This window comes from Nannizzia gypsea, genomic scaffold (genome assembly GCF_000150975.2).
Source record: "Nannizzia gypsea CBS 118893 supercont1.2 genomic scaffold, whole genome shotgun sequence".
In the NCBI taxonomy this organism is placed as follows: domain Eukaryota; kingdom Fungi; phylum Ascomycota; class Eurotiomycetes; order Onygenales; family Arthrodermataceae; genus Nannizzia; species Nannizzia gypsea.
Genome location: NW_003345200.1, coordinates 659,949 through 678,593, shown reverse-complemented (window position 1 = coordinate 678,593; position 18,645 = coordinate 659,949). Strand labels below are relative to the sequence as shown.

At 50.3% G+C, this 18,645-nt stretch overlaps 9 protein-coding genes and 1 non-coding gene across 10 annotated transcripts in view; 7 read left to right on the top strand and 3 right to left on the bottom strand.

Moving 5' to 3' along the window:
- Window positions 1-801, top strand: part of MGYG_02254 (hypothetical protein) — a gene marked incomplete at both ends in the record, with an annotated part of 1,729 nt that extends 928 nt beyond the window's left edge. Inside the window, one exon of the mRNA XM_003174676.1 lies at window positions 75-801. Within this exon, the coding sequence (XP_003174724.1) occupies window positions 75-801 (727 nt within the window). The remainder of the gene's footprint in view (window positions 1-74) is intronic.
- Window positions 802-1,066: 265 nt separating this feature from the next.
- MGYG_02253 (hypothetical protein) lies at window positions 1,067-1,567 on the top strand (the record flags this gene model as incomplete). The annotated part of the gene is made up of 2 exons (XM_003174675.1): window positions 1,067-1,098; window positions 1,246-1,567. The coding sequence occupies 2 exons, from the start codon at window positions 1,067-1,069 to the stop codon at window positions 1,565-1,567; spliced, it is 354 nt and encodes a 117-aa protein (XP_003174723.1).
- Window positions 1,568-1,937: 370 nt separating this feature from the next.
- Window positions 1,938-4,955, bottom strand: MGYG_02252 (spastin; the record flags this gene model as incomplete). The annotated part of the gene is made up of 1 exon (XM_003174674.1): window positions 1,938-4,955. One exon carries the CDS (start codon window positions 4,953-4,955, stop codon window positions 1,938-1,940), a length of 3,018 nt encoding a protein of 1,005 aa, XP_003174722.1.
- A 393-nt stretch (window positions 4,956-5,348) lies between these two features.
- Window positions 5,349-6,169, top strand: MGYG_08965 (hypothetical protein; the record flags this gene model as incomplete). The annotated part of the gene is made up of 3 exons (XM_003174673.1): window positions 5,349-5,359; window positions 5,564-5,935; window positions 5,995-6,169. The coding sequence occupies 3 exons, from the start codon at window positions 5,349-5,351 to the stop codon at window positions 6,167-6,169; spliced, it is 558 nt and encodes a 185-aa protein (XP_003174721.1).
- Window positions 6,170-6,585: 416 nt separating this feature from the next.
- On the top strand, window positions 6,586-9,187 carry MGYG_02251 (PTAB; the record flags this gene model as incomplete). The annotated part of the gene is made up of 5 exons (XM_003174672.1): window positions 6,586-6,904; window positions 7,012-7,919; window positions 7,997-8,284; window positions 8,345-8,609; window positions 8,733-9,187. The coding sequence occupies 5 exons, from the start codon at window positions 6,586-6,588 to the stop codon at window positions 9,185-9,187; spliced, it is 2,235 nt and encodes a 744-aa protein (XP_003174720.1).
- Window positions 9,188-10,205: 1,018 nt separating this feature from the next.
- MGYG_02250 (urease accessory protein ureG) lies at window positions 10,206-11,250 on the top strand (the record flags this gene model as incomplete). Its single annotated transcript, XM_003174671.1, has 3 exons — window positions 10,206-10,357; window positions 10,538-10,636; window positions 10,710-11,250. 3 exons carry the CDS (start codon window positions 10,206-10,208, stop codon window positions 11,248-11,250), a joined length of 792 nt encoding a protein of 263 aa, XP_003174719.1.
- A 234-nt stretch (window positions 11,251-11,484) lies between these two features.
- MGYG_02249 (U3 small nucleolar RNA-associated protein 7) lies at window positions 11,485-13,174 on the bottom strand (the record flags this gene model as incomplete). The annotated part of the gene is made up of 2 exons (XM_003174670.1): window positions 11,485-12,453; window positions 12,518-13,174. The coding sequence occupies 2 exons, from the start codon at window positions 13,172-13,174 to the stop codon at window positions 11,485-11,487; spliced, it is 1,626 nt and encodes a 541-aa protein (XP_003174718.1).
- Window positions 13,175-13,550: 376 nt separating this feature from the next.
- Window positions 13,551-16,077, top strand: MGYG_02248 (ribosome biogenesis protein TSR1; the record flags this gene model as incomplete). The annotated part of the gene is made up of 3 exons (XM_003174669.1): window positions 13,551-13,668; window positions 13,719-14,188; window positions 14,245-16,077. The coding sequence occupies 3 exons, from the start codon at window positions 13,551-13,553 to the stop codon at window positions 16,075-16,077; spliced, it is 2,421 nt and encodes an 806-aa protein (XP_003174717.1).
- An 837-nt stretch (window positions 16,078-16,914) lies between these two features.
- MGYG_02247 (adiponectin receptor protein 2) lies at window positions 16,915-17,985 on the top strand (the record flags this gene model as incomplete). The annotated part of the gene is made up of 3 exons (XM_003174668.1): window positions 16,915-17,478; window positions 17,534-17,764; window positions 17,881-17,985. 3 exons carry the CDS (start codon window positions 16,915-16,917, stop codon window positions 17,983-17,985), a joined length of 900 nt encoding a protein of 299 aa, XP_003174716.1.
- A 432-nt stretch (window positions 17,986-18,417) lies between these two features.
- On the bottom strand, window positions 18,418-18,498 carry MGYG_10527. Its single transcript has one exon. It is a non-coding gene; the product is annotated as a tRNA-Ile (tRNA).
- Window positions 18,499-18,645: the final 147 nt, after the last annotated feature.

Sequence of the window (18,645 nt, the reverse complement as noted above, 5' to 3'; positions counted from 1 at the left end):
CGATGAACTGGACATGGCCATAGGTTTGTTGAAGGACTGGAAAGAAACGGGCGTACTTCCTTATTCCAATCGAGTCAATTCGTGTCTTTCGAAAACACCTCCTCCTGGGCGAATTTCTCCGTTATCGAGGAGGATTATACGAGTCATGGTCAAACCTCCAAAGATCAAAATGGATCACTGGTGTCCAAAAGAGCCTCCACTTCACAACAGACCGATCCCGATCTATTTTGCAATATCGGCAGTACCCTGATAGAGCTCGACGACTTTAAATTTGCCGAAAGCCAGCTAAGAGGCGAGGCGATGAAGGAAGCTGAAGCAAACAATGCAATTGAGCCACTCTTACATCTTATCCTAGCGGAGTCAATTTTCGCTCAGGGACGCTTTTCAGAAGTAGAGGGTATATGCCAAGAAGTCCAGTCGCAGGCTGATCTTTCTAACAGGGAGGAACTACATGTTTCGATTTTGTTGGCAAAAATCTCCCATGTTAGATCTGAATGGAACGACGCATTCTACCACTGGAGTGAGGCGTTGCGTACGATAGAGAAGTCCACCCCGTTCCACGACCACATTGCACGGGTAATCCTCCGGTCCCTCTGCGACGTAGTGCACCGCCAAGGACGCCATAACCTGCGTCGTAAGTTTGAAGCGAAATTATCAGCTCTTGGAGACACAGTCCTGCTAGTGAGGGGGCGACATTGGATTACTGGGTTGAATCTATGGCAGGATGGTTTGCCGGGGTCACTTACATACATGCATCTTCAGGTGCTGGCCGCTAAACTGCCATTGCAGCCGTCCCTCTAGGTTACTCCTAGCAACATCACTCTGTGCATAGAAACTTCTCAGATAGTTAGCTGTTCAATGTACTTTACATCAACCTCTTCGAGCCCTACTAGGTAGTTCCGCTGAAATACAAATGCAACGTCTCAAAAGTGGCCATTTAGTTAAAGTTAAAGTGTGGTCCACCGAAAGTGCGGCCCGCATAGCTTAATTTTCTATGATGTAGACTTCATACCAGATTATTCGGTTAACTACACCGTATCTGTCAAGTATATGTTAGCTTATTTCAATGGCTCTTCCAAGAGGATTTATTCGGTTTCTGTAATATTTGTATCGATAATTAAATAAGAGAATTGCGGCCCAAGAATTTAATATTTCACTGGCTACTCGTTTGTAGATTCAATCGATTAGTTGGTTATTGGATTCGGTCTACAATAGAAGGCTTCTATCATACTGATTTAAACAAAGTAATTATCGGAATATTAAGCCAAACAATATTCTTATACACGGTGGCTGTGTTAAAACCATTGACTTTGCCAACAGAGAGATCTTCCATCTCGATATAAATATGGAGAAGATCTTTGCAGATGACCCTTACGCGAAAGGAGACTTATCCGGAATAGCTAGTTTGACCTACTCTATTTCTGCCTGGAGAGTGTTCCACTATGATTTTTTCGAGGAGAACCGTTTCTCTCGGCCAGACCAGGTTCCTACTACCGAAACCCTGGTGTACTGGGAGATTATTGACAGGTGTTGGAGGAACGAGTATCATTCTATTCGGTCACTGTAGGAGGATTTCCAGAAACATGAAAATGGGGGTTATTATCCTGGAGTTAGAGAAGGATGGGAAGCCACGGATGGAGTTCATGCTGTGGTTCTGTGCAATACCATCCCTCTTGTTGCTCTCTGGTCGATTCTTTGTACACTTTCAGATGATAGGACCTTAGGGTAAGGGGGCACTTGAATATATGTATGAATGTATAGGTCTGTTTTGGTATTTTGTCGAATGGACATAGAAAACAATTTATTTTTCTAACGGTTCATAAGATGATAGTACATGTCTATATTTTCCCCCAACGGCCATAAACGAACAAACGGTGAAGAATAGAAGTAGTAAAAATGGAATAGTATACAGGAGTACCAAACATATCAAGCCGGAACTAATTTCGAACACGGCCAGTCTCGGCGCCCGGTGCATCAGCAGCGTTGGGAGAAGAGAAGCCTAGCCCGTGAGCCTTCTTCCGCCGTCCCTTGCGATCACCGTATTTCTCATCAAACTTCCTGATGGCGGTCAAGGAGGACATGTCTTCACTGATCGATGCGCTAATCTCTTCCATTGCCTTTTCAAAGTGTTCTTTGCGTAGCGTGCGGTGTTCCGGATACCTGTACGGTTCATCTCCCTTGTGCTGTGCAGCGATGTCGTTCTCTTCTCGGACACAAGCCAGTGCAGCGGCGACTGAAAGGTTCTTCAAGTCGGAGCCAGAGTAGAATGGCGTCTTCTCGGCAATGTCAGCTAGGTCTACGCATGGAGCGAGACGTTCGTCTTTAAGATGGATCTTGAGAATGGCTAGACGGTCTGTTTCGGTGGGTAGGTCAACGAGTAAACGGCGGGGTAGACGACGAAGGACAGCATCGTCCAGATCAAACGGTCGGTTTGTAGCTATCATAATGAAGGCGGAGAGACTGTTCATGCCGTCCCATTCGCGGAGGAACTGGTTGATGAGTTCACGATGGGAGGTGCGGTTACTTGCACCTGTTCGAGAGCAGAATATAGCATCTGCTTCGTCGATGAAGACAACGCAGGGTGTGAGTTTTTTGGCTAGGGTGAAGATGGCGCGGACATTCTTCTCGCCTTCTCCAACGTACATGTCGTAGACGTCTGATCCGCTGATTTCAAGAACGGTAGCACCGCTCTCGCGAGCAACGGCTTTGGCGAGCATTGTCTTACCCGTGCCTGGAGGGCCGTAGAGCAGTAAACCGGGTATCTTGTCGGTTGCGAGGACACCGTACGTGAATGCCTCCGGTCGAATGAGAGAAAGGGAAGTAAGTGTCTTGAGAGCCTCCTTGGTCTCAGGGGGGACGTGGACGTCTGCAAAAGTGGTGTTTATAGTCTCTGCATCGACCACGCCATTAAGTAGCTTCTCCTCGTGGGGATTGCACTTCGGCCGAAGCTTATTCCGTCTGTCCTTGTGGGTAGACGGCTTCGATGGTTTCGCTTTATTCTGTCTCTCACCTAGCCAGTCACACTTAACCTGGTCACTTTTGCCTACCAGCTCAATTCCCTTGGTGATATGCGCTAGTGTTAGACTTTCGTCTGGTTTTATACAGCCAAGGGTAAGCGTGGAGATGCGGTGGACAAGGCTAAACGGCCAATACCCTGTATCAAGACCCGAAGTTCGAATAAGTTCTTCGTCAAGATCCCACGGCTGGTCGTTGAGAAGGCTCTGGGCAGATTCGGATTTTCTCAGCCTGGTTTTCAACATGACTTTTAGGTGTCGGATGTTGATGTCGAAGATACGTTTCTTTGCGTCTTTGGCGAATACTTCTTCAGCGGCCTTTGACGATATTGCTGGAGGCACAACGATAGTTGAGGCACGCTGGTCGTAGTCTCTTGGAGTCAACCTTGGGAAGGCTTTCTCGTGGCCCTTGTCAGATTCCGGCTCAGATACGGTTCCGACGATGACGATCTGGTCGCCATTACGCCGTCTTCGCATAACGGTTTTGTGCAATAACGAGAGAAAGAAGGATCCTCCCCGAGTGTTGAGTATGTCTTTGTAGTCTTGGATTTGCAAAATGAGTGTTGGTTTTTTTGACGCGGGTGATGAAGGTTGTTGGGATGGCGGAGTTGTGGTAGTAGGTGTGGTGGTAGTTGTCGTTGTGGTAGTAGCAACAGGGGTATTATCGGGAGATTCAACGGGTTCGGTAGGTTCGGGTGTAGGAGATGACTCTTCCTTGGCCGGCTCAGTCTGTACACGCTTTCCCAGAGGTACGTCCAGTAGCTCATTGATCAGTCGCAGACATCGGACATCTTCATCTGAGTCCATGCCCTCCTTGCGTTCACCGCTGGGGAGAACGACCTTGGCGACTCCAAATGAGCCCTTGCCGCCAAAGAGAGACTGCAGTATAGACGGGTTTACCAAGCCTGAGATATCAGCGCTGATCTTGGTAACAGGGACAGCAGCAGACTGGGCAGACCAGCGGTCCGAATCTTCATCTTCCATATCCTCCTCTTCCTCTCTCTCCTCTGCTTCTTCCTCTATTTCTTTCTGTGTTTGCCGTTGACCCGGCCTGTAGACGTCATAGCCAAGTAGGAGCATCATGGAGCTAGAGAGTTGATCATTCTCCTCTCGCTGCTGGCCATATAGCTCGGCAATATCTTGTGCATTCAGTGTGACGACGCTGGTATTCAGGTCTGTAGCCAGACTCTTGACTACGGCATCGAGAAAGAGAATCCCGCCTTCACCGGGGTACTGTAGGACAAGATGGGGCTTCGCGGAGGCTGGGTCATGAGCATATCGAGCAGCAGGCAAGGTTAGACCGGCCTGTACAGCTGCTCTAAGCTCCTGCCATACCTCTGGGCTGAGGGTATACCGAGAGTCCGGGTTAGACGGTGGACCGTCCTCTGGCTTTCCAGCACTACCATCGTCACCTCCGTGGCCCTCACGAAGCTGGTCGCCATCCTCGGCGTTCTCTTGTACGTTCTTCTGGGCAATCTGCACGTCCAGGGGTAGTAACTGTGACTCCTGCGCAGACTGATCGGACAGCTTCATGTTCCGCTGATGGAACCAAGCTGGCAACCTGACAGCAACCGGCTTAGCTGGCTTATCTTCCATCTTTCGGTTCCTCATCGCCCGTCGAGCGCCTGATCCGTACGGACTGTATCCTCTACCTTTGTCCTTCTTTGCCTGGAGGCCAGGCTCCTTGGGCTCCTTCTCATTATTCGCTTCCGGCGCCACAGCATTTTTCGTCTCCGGCACCGACGTCCCGCCCTCAATTGGCCTGCTGCTGCTCACGGGGGTGTCAACCGGGTTATGCGGACCCTCTGGAGCCTCCCTGTAGACACTCGAGGTATGAAAGGGGCGCAGGAGCCGGGCATGTCGACGGTGTCTAGAGCTGGCGGCGAGCGAACGGGCGGCTCTGGGGGGCCCGTAACGCACCGAGCGCAGGGCGCATTGCATTTGGGCGAGCATCCAGGGCAGATCTAGCACTGCTGCCACTGGGCTGGAGTGTTTCGAGTAGATATTCGAGGACTCATCGGCGCTGAGCTCGCTGTCGTTTCTTTCTTCTTTTCTTCTTTTCTTCTTTCTCTGCATCGAGTTTGATCTGATATGCGGATATTAGTTTTTCCGAATACCACTTATGTAAAGTTTACGTAATCAACTACATCAGAAAAATTTTACAGCTTAACGTGAAGAAAGAGAAAGAGAAGAAGCTGAATTGAATACAAGAGAATAGAGCTTGTAGAAAAGTGTTCATTCACTAGCTATCACTATCTATATACGGTAATGGATGGAGGACCTAATCTGTAACAGTCAGCGAGGAACAGCAAGCTGATCAAGTAGAAAACAAGCATGGACAAGTTGTATAGAGTAAATCAGACATCCAAGGAAGAAAAAGCGCTCAACGACACGTCGACTTAATAGGTTCATGCGACAGCTAGCGTGGAAACTGCGAATGTAGGAAAAAATTTCATCATAAAGAGTTGTGGTGTATGTGTGTGTGTGTGGGCAATTGCAGGGTATGAGATAGCTTACCGTACAAGCTACCTTTACTGACAGCTTCCAAGGGTTGATGCGGTGACGGCGAGCTTCATAGAAACTATTAGATGGTCAGTAAGGGCCATCCAGCGAGATGCAGTAGCAGCAGCAGCGAGAACAGGTTCCAGTCAGACAGATATACTGGCAAGCAACAGATCAACCGGAGAGGGAAGATCCGCGTGTCTCTTCAAGGGCGACTCAGAGAAGGTAAAGAAGAAAGAGATTTGTGTCATCACGGAACCAGCAGACGCCGATCTCACTCACCTCGACATGACCATCGACCATCCTCATCGTCGTCCCCAACTTCGTCCTCGTCGTCGTCGTCTTTCGTTGTTGTTGTTGATGAAGAAAAGAAAAGAAAATTTTCTGCTTTTTAAGCGAAGGAAAAAGAAGCGTCCCACGTGACCCTGTCCCAAAGCGGCTAGCGTCGTCCTTAACGTCGTTTTTGCCTCTTTCGAAGTTTTGAAGTCGAGGAAGAAGAAGAAGAAGAAGAAGAAGAAGAAAGACGAAGACGACAAGACGACGACGAAGCGACGACGAAAGACGCAGCCGAGCGAGAAGAAGAGACGACGAAGAAGAGACGACGAGACGACGAGAGCCACGGGCTGACCTACTCGGCGCTGCTCTCGACCTGATGGTGTGCAGGCGGACCTCCTCGTCGCCGCCGTGCTCCTGATACGACCTCTCGTTTTACCCGCCCCCAGCCTGCCTGCTGGAAACCTGCCCCTTCAGCCCTCCGCCAGAGCGCCTCTCTGCCCGCCGCTCCTCCTTGCGCTCGTCTGGCTGTGGCCGAAGACCGTCGAGGGTGTCTGTCGTCGGTCGCTGGAGCCCCGTCTGTGCTGGCTGTTTCGCTCTTTTTGGCTCGCCGTGGGGGTCATCTGTTGCTCCGGAAGTATATACGGCCTGTTAGGGTGCCGTGGGGATCAGTCCGGCCGTATTATCGCGTCGATACGCCCCGGATATCAGCAGAGTCTGCCTCTGTCGCGTGTTCCCCGGCTGCTCGTCCACTTCTGCTCGCTCTCCCAGGCGTCGTGCTCAATCGGAAATGATGATGGCGCAGCCGTTCCCTGCTCCCCAAGTCGGCATGGCGCACCATCCAGGCATGGTGCAGAACCACCCAATGGCTCCCGGCCAGCACCCGGCTGCCGCGCATCTCGCTGCTCAGGCGCCCGGCGGAGCCATGATGCAGCAGGTCCATGCCGGTGTTTCTGCGCCGGGAGCTCCCCAGGCCTCGCAGCCGGGCCCAATGGCCGCCGGCATGCAGCCCGTTTCGGGACCGGGAGGACCAGGGCCCAACGCTCATGCTCTCTCTCACCTTGGTCCCGCTCACTCTCACCAGATGTTCCAGTCCCCTCATCTGGCCCAGAATTGTACGTGTCTGCTGAAACCTTCCTACCTGTGCATTGATTATCACGAATTTTGTATAATGTATTGTATTGTGTCTCCAGGTTTGTGTGAACTAACAATCATGCTTTAGTTGCAAATAACCCACAACTCCTGCAGCAGCACCACCTCCAGCAACAACAACAGTTTATGCGCCAACGGCAGATGTTCCTACACCAACAGCAGCAGCAAAGAGTACAGCAAGCTCAGCAGCAGCAGCAACAGGCTCAACAGGCCCAGCAACAACAGCAGGCCCAGCAACAGCAGCAACAACAGCAAGCCGGCCAGCCGCAACCACAACCGCAACCGCAGCCCCAGCATGCTGGAATCCCTGCCTCCATGCCTAACGGGACCCAGGCGGTCACTTCTGCCCACATGGCCGTCGCCCAGGCCGGTAACCCAGTCATGCATCCGGGCGGCCTTCCTCCTCACATCCAACAGCAGCTCCAGGCTCAAAATCACCATCCCCAGGCCCAAAATCTGCACCAGCAACAGCAGCACCTCTTTGCCATGCAGATGGCTCACCAGAACAACGCTGCTGCTCAAGCCCAGGCCCAGGCCCAGGCCCAGGCTCAGGCACAAGCCCAAGCCCAAGCTCAAGCTCAAGCGCAAGCCCAGGCTCAACAGCAGAACGCACAGCAAAGGACGACCCAGGCCCAAGCAATGCATGATTCTCAAGCCGGTACTCCTCATCCGCAGCCACAACACCAACAACCTCCGGGAACGAGTGCTCCTTCGCAGCAACCGGGGATACCACCAACCTCTCAGGCCGGCCCTCAACAGCAGCAGCAGCAACCGCAGCAGGGACCCACTCCACAGCCTACCCCAGGCCAACATGTAGGCCCACCACAGCAGCTGGCCGGTCCAGAGGGGCAGATGCGAATGGCCCAGCAGCAGGCTGCAATGCAGCAGATGATGATGCCACAGCGCATGCCAAATCCCATGAAGGGCTCGTCCATATTCAGACTCTTCTCCTTTGCCGAGAATCTCAGTGGCTATTCCGTAAGACTCTCATGTCTTCTTATCTCACCCCGTTTGAACCGTACTAATTGATATTCCTTTTGTTTCTTTCTTTTTAGAACCGCAATCCTGCACCGGGATTGCCATATTGGCAGAACTTTGTAGAACAGTTCTATGCTCCCAGCGGAGTTCTACGTCTGGTTGTTTTCAACGCTCAACGTGGAACCAAACAGTTTGAAATATCGACGCCTGCTCTGGCTCGGTACTACTGGACACAGTTCACCAGCGGAATAAAACAGATCCAGATGATAGTTGAAAACGTGGCGGAGAAAGACCTCCCAACAGGCGGCCAGATCGTAGAAAGTCAAAAGACCTCTTTTATATACTGGTTTGAAAACGGATGCCAGGTCTGTTTACTACACGTCTCCCTCCCCTTTTGTTGAATTCTTCGACTAACGGACAACCAGCTCGTTTCTACCGGAACTCTGGTAGCTCAATATGGCCCGACGGGCAAGATAGAACTTCTAGACATTGGCACTGGCGGCCATACCGAATACATACCTCGTCACCAATTGCAACCTCCACAGTCCCCAGAGCAGAAGCAAAGTCCGAGAATGGCCAAACCCATGACCAAACGGCAGAAACTTTCCGCTACGCCCTCTGTGGCCATACCGGACTCCATGGTCACAGACGACGGCGTGCCTGTAGCAGTCATGAGCTTCTTAGAGGTCGGTTCCCTCCGTGCCTTTCAAGCAGGAAACGAAAGCTGACTTTAGTTTGTAGGTCGCTGAAATCATATCTCAAATGCAAACACTCTTCCATACTCCCTACAACACCCTCACCTCTCCCCTCCAGACGCCCTCCACCAACTCGTCACCACATTCCCTCAGCAAAATCAAGCTCTCGGCATTAACTCTATGCCACCCGGCCAACGCACCCCAGGTGTCAACGGTGTTAATAACCAGTTCGCCTCTCCTGCCGTTGGCCACTTGGGTATCCCCGGCGTCCAGGGATCTCCTCACATAGGTGGGCCAACTCATACGCCCAGTCCAGCCCAAAACCCTGTTGCAGGTCCCGTAGCCATGGCAGCCCAGCAGAGTCAGCAAGGCACCAACACCAGCGGCAGTCAGGGTACCAGTGCCAATACCAGCCCTAACGTGAATAATAAACGCCGTCGAGCAAGTACTGTAAAGACAGAAGGAGATGATAATTCATCTTCCATGGACGTCAACGGAGCTACACAGGGGAACGCCAACAAGGTGAAAGCCAGCCCGAGAGTCGGTGGTAAGAGGCAGAAAGGAACTAGTTGATAGTGGTCGACCATGAGCCGGACTTATAACCACCGAATAGCCAAACAACTATATAAAGCTTCCACCGACCGGATGATAAACCCGTGAGCTTGCCATACCATGCTATGCTATGCCGTACATCTATGCCCATCTCAACATTTACCCCTTTCCTCTGCCTATGCGCCGGCATTGTCTCTTATCACAAAGAGACCTGTGAAACTATTGTCATTTCTGTTCATACAGTCTGAACATCTCAGCCATCCACTCTTCTCCGTTCCGCTGTTTATTCCTTCGCAACCCTCGGTCTGGCGCCTACTGTTCATCTATCTGCTCATCGTTCTTCTGCTGGGGGCACTTCGTTCGTCATTTTACAACTATTTAGTCGACTGGTTCATGAATCCTCTCCTCTACATCACCTTCCCATCCTCTGCCCTTACATGTGTCTTACCTACTCTATCTTGCCCTATTCTGTTTTCCAACAGAAGGTGTTTTGGCGTCATCGTTTTTGCGTCTTTTGCTCTGCTTTTGTTTAAACTGCTATATCTCCTGCTTGCTCGGCCTTCTTGGACTTTGTGTCTTTTCTGCTGTTTTGGATATGCCGTGGTCGCGTCGTGTGATGGATGCATGATATGCTCGCCTGCTTGGTTGCTTGCCTTCTTGCTTGCCTTTACGTCCCCCTTTTTTGATCCCCTTTTTTTGGAGTAGACGGCCAGGCGACGGTGATGATAATACATTCAGATCTTTGTTCTAATATAATTCTTATTTTTTGGACTCTTCCTGTTCCCAACAGCCATCATCCCTGTCTCTTCACTTCCTGATCAACATCGACAAATTAGCCGGGATGAGCGCTATTATCTCGGGGCTTAGCCGCGGCAGTTGCGGCTCCCGGCTTGATACACAGAGCCGTCAACACAACTGCCAACTTTCCTCATCCACATCAACCCCTCTCCATACAACGACAGCAAGGTACGGACGGACGGACGGACAGCCGGCTGCAATCAACGCCTTACCTTAGAAAATAACAAGAAGAATATCTGCCATGTCGCACTCGCACGACCATTCGCACGATGCGACGAACCATGGTCATACTCACGAGATCCTCGACGGGCCGGGGTCGTACATCAGCCGTGAGCAGCCACTGGTAGAGAACCGCGACTGGAACGACAGAGCCTTCACTATTGGAATTGGCGGGTTCGTTCACTCTTTTATTTTCTCCTCTTCAACAAGATGTCCATCGTGTCTCCCCTGCTAGTTGGCGAACTAAGCTTGCATTGGCAAAGCTTGGATGGCGGGGATGGAGAAGATACGATACGAGATCATGTTGGATCAATTGAGTAGACATCGTGACTGACGGTACATATTTACATTCAGGCCGGTAGGATCTGGGAAGACAGCATTGATGCTGGCTCTGTGCATGGCCTTGCGTGACGAATATAACATTGCAGCTGTCACGAACGATATCTTCACCCGGTAGGCTGTTGTCATGATAGAACCGAATGGGCTGAGATAGGATGCTAACTATGCAACTACTTGTCAACTATAGAGAGGATGCGGAATTCCTTACTCGCAACAAAGCACTCTCTCCACCCCGTATCCGTGCTATCGAGACAGGAGGATGTCCCCATGCAGCTGTCCGTGAAGACATAAGCGCAAACCTGCTTGCTCTTCAGCAACTCCAGCGCAAGTTCAAGACTGATCTCCTCCTCATCGAGTCCGGCGGAGACAATCTTGCCGCAAACTACTCTCGTGAACTTGCTGATTTCATTATCTATGTCATTGATGTTGCCGGTGGTGACAAGGTGCCTCGTAAGGGTGGACCAGGCATCACAGGCAGTGATCTGCTGGTCGTCAACAAGATTGATCTCGCAGAGGCTGTGGGTGCAGACCTCGGCGTTATGGAGAGAGACGCCGCAAAGATGAGAGAAGGCGGCCCTACCGTCTTTGCTGTTGTGAAACACGGTAAAGGCGTTGAACATATCGTCAATTTGATATTGAGCGCCTGGAAGAGCAGCGGAGCTTACGACGTGAGCTTGGAGAGATGGAAGAACGGTGCTCCGAAGAACTCCGGCTCTGTAGATGAGTAAGGGACGGATCCGATATCTGTCGAACGCAGCCGTTTGGCTGGCTTTGAAGGATGTTCATGAATGGTATTTATTCAAATAGCCGTTCTATAGCCATGCAACGCCGTTCAATCATGCAGGCAATATCACAAATGTACAAGCATCGTTAACTCAATGGGTATTATCTTTTCAAAAGGAACAAGCAGACAAGGAGGAAGAAGAAGAAGAAGAAGAAGAAGAGAAAAAGCGTAATATCTACTACTTCTTCACGAACCTCTCCAGTGCCGGCCCCAGTGCCTCTCTCTCCCTGCGGCGCTTCTCCTTTAATCTCTCGTTCTGTTCCTTTCTCATAGCCTCGACCTTAAGCCTGTTCTCATCAATGATATTCTTCCCTCCTCGTTTCCGAAGATACTTCCTCAATGCACTGTTTCGTCCTCGGCCACGATTCTTTAGCTTATCAGCAATATCTTCCTTCTTCTTATCTAGGTCTCTGGCTTCCTGTCGAGCCTTTTCACTAGTCAAGTCAAGATTGCCCACAAAATCAGGATTGAGCGAGATCATCTCGGGCTGTAACTTGGTTAACAAAGCCTTGACCTCGGCTTCTTGTCGCTGCTTAGTGTTTTCATAAGGATTGGCTTCCATTGCGTCGAAGTTAGGTTCGCCGGCACCGGGTACGATCATGCTTGAGAAACCTTTATCATGCGCTATACCGAGCACATCCTCATATGGACACCATCGAATGCCTTCGACACGCTGTCCCTCGCCTCCCCATGCCATATATGGAATCTTGACCTTCTCCTGATCTTCCCGAGCAGCTTGGAATAGGCCCTTCCATACACTCACTTGTGTGCCCCAGCCAATGCCTGTTAGACCCCGATCACTTATAGCCACCGTCGATCCAGGCTGATGTACAGAATATGAATGTACCTCTTTAAACATGCGGATATCCCATACAGCCATTTTCTGGTCTTGTCCCGTTGATACCATGTATCGACCCTGTCTATCCACGGCGAGTGACCGGACCGGACCACGGTGAACTAGGGCTTTGACCAATGCGGTCTGCGAGTTTGGAGACCACAGACTAACGGTACCATTCTGATGTCCAACATGTAGGATGGCATTATGAGGGTTCTGGCATAGGGAGGTCGGATTTCCCTTTCGAGTTGGTATCTCAGCAACCAATTGACCGGTCGAGGTGTCTGTGTATTTCAAAAATCCGCTTATCCCCTATACATCCATTAACATTAGCCCAGGGACATGCATATACCACATAAATAACAGTTAAACGTACCGTACTAGCGAGTAGGAAGTGATATGGTAGGAATTCAAGATGTGTTGGCTCAACATGCTTGTTCAGACAATGTATCTCAACGCCAGCATGATCGTATATATAAACGTATTTCTTTTGCGCAACCGCAAAGAACTGGTCGTTATGTAGCCACCTCGCATCCCTCACAGTTTCTCCAAGCTGTAACTCGCATCCTAGCTTGCCTTCTCTCCAGTCCATCGTAGCGACGTGACCCTTTCTCCCAGCCAACAGAAGCATCCGCCCATTGCGTGTGTAATCCGCCTTATACGGGCCCAGGTCTTCTAGCTTCAACTCGAATCCGTTCTTCGCAACTTCAATGCCGACATTCTCTTTTATATCGCCCTGCCGTACTTTGTATGTCCGTTCAAGCTCCCCCTCAGCTTCAATGTATCCTGCCTCGTTCTCCAGCAGCAACTCTGAGTCCTTGGCTTGGAGAATCGCATTCTTGTATTTGGCCTCGAGATTCTTCAGGTTACTCCGCAGTTTCTTGTCTCTGACAGACTTCACTGCGACTTGTTTGCCCCGTCCATATGTCTTTTGCGCTTCGGCGAGCTGTTTCCTGGCTTCGCGGTCTGCTACAACATCCTCTTTTGACCGTTTCACGACGTCTTTTTGCGTTTTTGCAACCTCCATAGCCATGGCTACCGCAGCTCCAGCAGCAACTCAGCCGACGGCTTTGATATATAACAGCAGAAGCTATCCGAATATTTTCTTCGTCTTTTTATTTCTTTCGAGCTTTCAAACATTCAAAAATTAAGAAAAATAAAAAATAAAAATGCCAAGATTTCGCCCACAGAAAGATAAGATCACACGTGACCTTATCTTTTACACAGAAATTATTTTTTGTGTTTTGATATTTTTTTGCGACGACAAAGAAAAAGACGAAGAAGCGAAGAATAAAAGGCAAGAAGAAGGGAAGGGAAGACGGTGATAGACTCAATATATTTGGCTCTGCAGTTGACTGCCCAAGCTGGACTCGCTACCATTCCGATTCAAGGGCTCAGGGCCAGGCAAGATGGCTCCCATGGCGGTGCCAACCGAGCAGCACCACCACCGGAATACGACGAAGAAAGCGAACAAGGTCTTCAAGTCCAAGCATATGACCAAGGGTGCTCTCAAGGATCTCTCTAAAGGTGTGTACGGCATAGACATGCAGCGTATATAGCAGCTAACAGTCAATTAGGAAAAATCGAGATCGAGAGGGGCAGCCGCAAGACTCCCCACCAGCAGCTCATGTCGAAGATGCAGAGACGAAACCAGGCCGAGCAGAAGAAGAGACTGAAGTCTAAGGCCAAGTCCGAGGCCGTCAGTATATTCTCCGGCCAGCATGGAGCACCTAGACATGTGGCGGTTATACCGGTTTCAGAGGGGGTTGACTTGGATGCTGCAGTGCTACAGCTCAACAAGAGCGTTGATGTGCCTGATAGCGAGAGTTACAGTGGCATATGCCAAGTGCGCATTGACAGGTTCAAGCAGAGTATTACATATATTCCTGCTACGAGGGACCTGATCAGCGCATTGGATGTGTGTCGGCTAGCGGATTTCGTCGTCTTTGTCGTTTCCTCTGATGAGGAAGCTTTGGACGAAACGGCCCAGGTTCTTCTCAAAGCAGTAGAAGGTCAGGGTATCTCCAATATCATGTCACTTGTGCAGGTATGTGATATTCATTCTAGCTACTTGGGCCAGAGGACTAACACTTATACTACTAGGGACTTGAGAAAATACCAACCCCGAAAAAGAGAACACAAGTTGTCACTTCGCTAAAATCTTCGCTAACACGGTACTTTCCCAGCCTTGATAAGGTCCACTCTCTCGACTCTAGACAGGATTGTTCGAACGTCATTCGAGGCCTTTGCACTGCAACTCCCAAGGGCATACACTGGAGAGATGACCGGAGTTGGATGTTGATCGAAAATGTGGAATGGCCTGCATCCTCGACAGAGGAAACTGGTGATGTTGTGGTTACAGGTGTTGTTCGAGGGAAGGGTCTCAAGGCAGACCGACTAGTACACATTCCGACATGGGGAGATTTCCAGATATCATCAATCACCAAGGTACCGCTCCCGTCGCGCAAGAAGGACGATGCAATGACTATTGATGATACCGTGAATGAAGAAGTTGTGGATGAACCGACTGAAGATGCCGAGGATCTCACCATTGTAGCTCCGGAAGAAGTAATCATGACAGACGATACCCCTTCAATGCTTGAACAGGAGAAAAAAGGTGTCTTGCTTGACGATCACCATTACTTTTCAGACGAAGACGAACCAACAGCATATGAGATACCCAAGAGAATACCCCGTGGTACATCAAAATACCAGTCCGCTTGGTATCTCGATGACTTTTCAGATTCGGGGTCTGATCTTATGGACGAAGAGCACGACGATGACGAGGAAATGATGGACATGGAAGAAGGCCGGCCTGAGGATGGTGTTTTCCCTGATAACAGAGATGTAATGACTGAAGGTGGCGGTACCGAATACCCACAATCCGAGATGTTCCTAGATCCTTCCCCAGAGGAAGAAGCCAAACAGATAGAGGAGTACCGAGCCAGCAAGAAGAGTGAGGCTCAGGAGGACCTTGAATTCCCAGACGAAATCGAACTTCATCCCAACACACTAGCGAGAGAGCGTCTGGCGCGGTATCGCGGGCTGAGGAGTCTCAAAACCAGCAAGTGGGAGACCGAGGAGGACAGGGCGCATGAGCCAGAGGACTGGCGCCGCCTATTACAGGTTCCAGACTACAAGGGAGCACGCAACCAGTGTATACGTGAGGCTCTCGTTGGCGGTGCAAAGCCTGGAACCAAAGTGAACGTACACCTCCGTGCCGTTCCCTTGAGCCTGCAGCAACGCAACCCATCCCCGATTTCTCTCTTCTCGTTACTGCGTCATGAGCACAAGCATGCAGTTGTCAACGTTAATGTGACACTGAACTCAACAGTGGAATCACCTATAAAGTCAAAGGAGGAACTGATCTTCCAATGCGGTCCTCGTCGGCTGCTGGTCAAACCCATCTTCTCTTCTGCCGGAACAACACCCAACAACGTGCACAAATTCGATAGATTCATCCACCCTGGCCGCAATGCAGTGGCTACCTTCATCGGACCTATATCCTGGGGCTCCATCCCCGTACTCATCTTCAGACGCACATCTGTGGCTGACCCAGAAGTCCTTGACGGAAGCGACGAAGCTAACACCAAGCCCGGTGCCTTAGAGCTCATCGGAACAGGGACATCCATGGCCCCAGACCACGCTCGTGTGGTAGCCAAACGAGTCATCCTCACCGGCCACCCATACAAGATCCACAAGAAGCTGGTCACCGTCCGCTACATGTTCTTCAACGCAGAGGACATTGCATGGTTCAAAGCCCTTCAGCTCTGGACCCGACGTGGGCGCACCGGCTACATCAAGGAGAGCCTGGGAACCCATGGCTACTTCAAGGCCACGTTCGATGCAAAGATCAACCCGCAGGACTCTATTGGAATCAGTTTGTACAAGCGCATCTTCCCTCGGAAAGCCGTGGAATTGGACGCTCTTGGTTAAGGGGTAGATAAAAGTTAGGGACAGGAAACCGGTTAATGATAATTTTCTTGGGATGTTTAAGAATATAATGAGCAACGATACAATGCCAGGGGTTTAGACACTCGATTCGATATCAATAGAGTCTTCTTTTTTTGTCCGTTCATCTTCTTTTCGTCTGATCTTTCGACCCCCTTGGACCTCGTGTTAAACATCACATGACTGTGCAACTTCGCGTCCTCAGCTTCAGCTTCAACTTCAACTTCACCGAAAATCAACATCGCCAGCTACCAATAACCCGTCTCTCTCCAGCTCGATTAAGATGCTCTTGCGGACGATCTGGCCGGCTGGAAACCGCTGGCCGCAGCCAACAAGCTTCGGGCATCAAACCACGGGCTAAAAGCTGCAGCTCTGCTATCCTTGCCAGCGCCTAGTGGGACTTTTTCCTCAATCCTTCTGCAGCTGCGCTCTCCCACAAGCACTGGAGCGCCGGCGCGCCTTTTGTACAGCCTCCCTTCGATATATAGCTGCGGTAGATGCGATGCTATCCGCTCCTTTCGTTGCTATATATCCTGCTTTGCCTTCTTTTCCTGCCTGGCCATGCATGCAGGAAGGCGGGACCCCTGCTCGGCTTCTTATATATCGTCGGCTCAAGGAGCTGGATAAATATATAAGCCTCCGCTCTCTCTTTTCCTCGTCTTATCTCTCTATCCGAGAAGCCCTGATATCTCTCCCAGGCTTTTCTCCAGTTTAATCCTCTCGTTCCTGGAGTTGAGCCTCCTACTACTAACTATATTGTTTAGAGCTATCCTTATACACACCAATTGACCTAGCATTACACTACCCGCCGGCCGGAGGAAGATGACGGTATTGCCCGCCCTCCGTTCACGCGGTTTCGTCGCTGCACATCCTCCTCGAGTTGATCTGGATGAAACTCCGCCTCTTCTACCGAGGAAGAATCAATTGCACTGCGCCATCACACTCTCCAACAAGGAGGTGCCGCATTGGCTGGGAGAGAGCAATTACATCTTGACCGGCTACCGAGTACCATGCAATTCGATCGCTCGTTGTTTTTACAGCTGGTTCTACCTTCATAATGAGACCGTCAACATCTATACACATCTCATTCCAGCCATTGGCTTTGCCGCTGCTGAGGTTTTTGTTTTCCGGCACTTTGAGACTCTCTACCCCGAAGCTCCGGTAGTAGATAAAGCCGTCTTCGCGCTTTTCTTACTAACCGCCATAATGTGTATGGGCTGCTCGACCTTGTTCCACACGTTCATGTGCCATTCTGAGAAGGTCGCCAAGGCATGTCTGCGTGCAGACTATATGGGAATTGCTGGGCTGATCTTCGGTGACATCATCTCCGGCACTTATGTGGTGTTTTATAGCGATACGGCATTATGGGCTTTTTACTGGGCGACTGTAAGCTCTTCTGCACTTTATGGCGAGCGCACCCGGCTAATACGAAACCCTTCAGGCATTTGTGTTCAGCTCCTTGACATGCATGATATTATTCCACCCGAAGTTTGAAGGTGAGGAGTACCGGACTTTCCGTGCGTGGACATTTATCTGCACCGGGTTGTCTTCACTTGCACCCCTGATGCATGCCATCTTGCTCTATGGCCTCGAGGACATGATGGAACACGGCGGTCTTCCGTACTACCTCCTTGAAGGCCTGTTGCACATCATTGGAGTCATATTCTATGTGGTGAGCCTCTTATTCCTCCTCTCCCTTCTTGCTCGCCTGATTTAGACTCTTTCTAACTATCAATTCACATCATGGGGATCTTTCCCTCGTTTGCCCCTCCTATCTGACCCTTGCAGGGTGGGGTGGAGTGGGAAACGGGCGGACAAGTCCCTGGCCCAGGATACATGTCATGGGCTTGTGCTGCTTTTGAGATACTCAGACCCGCGCCCCAGAGTCTCTGAGACCAGGAAAATTCGATATTTGGTTCAATTCGCATCAAATATTCCACGTCTTAGCTGTGCTAGCTACCATATCGCAGGTTATCGGCATCTGGAGCGCCTATGACTATAAGTACCACGCCGAGATAAGCATGCTACAAAAACTACCACCCTTCGTTGGATAAGATGGACGATATTGAGGGGAATGTATATGAACAAAGCAGATACTCGTCATGATAGGATGCAGAAGGTCCTGAAGAGCTAGTTGTAGTGAGTATTTACTGTTCTGATATTACGGTTTGCAGTGGTTAAATTTTTCGCTAAGCTATCTCGAATAGGAAGGACGATACAGATCCTAGATAGAAAAAAAAACCCCCGAAAAGCCGAAAGTGCTGAAATTATTCCAATATCAAAACCGAATCGTCTGGAAATGGGCAAAAAAGGTATCAGAACCTATGGTCCCAGAGAGGGTCGAACTCTCGGCCTTCGCATTAACTGATATTAGTACGACGCTCTAACCAACTGAGCTATGGGACCTTGACATGTCGTGGCAAACCCAGCAGTTGAATTTCTTCGCTGCAGAAGTGGATCGGCTATCAAGAGTGGATCTTCTTCTTATGAAGGATATTGACGGACGGCGAGGGCAGAGTCGAGATATTAATACAACTGAAAGAATAGATATTA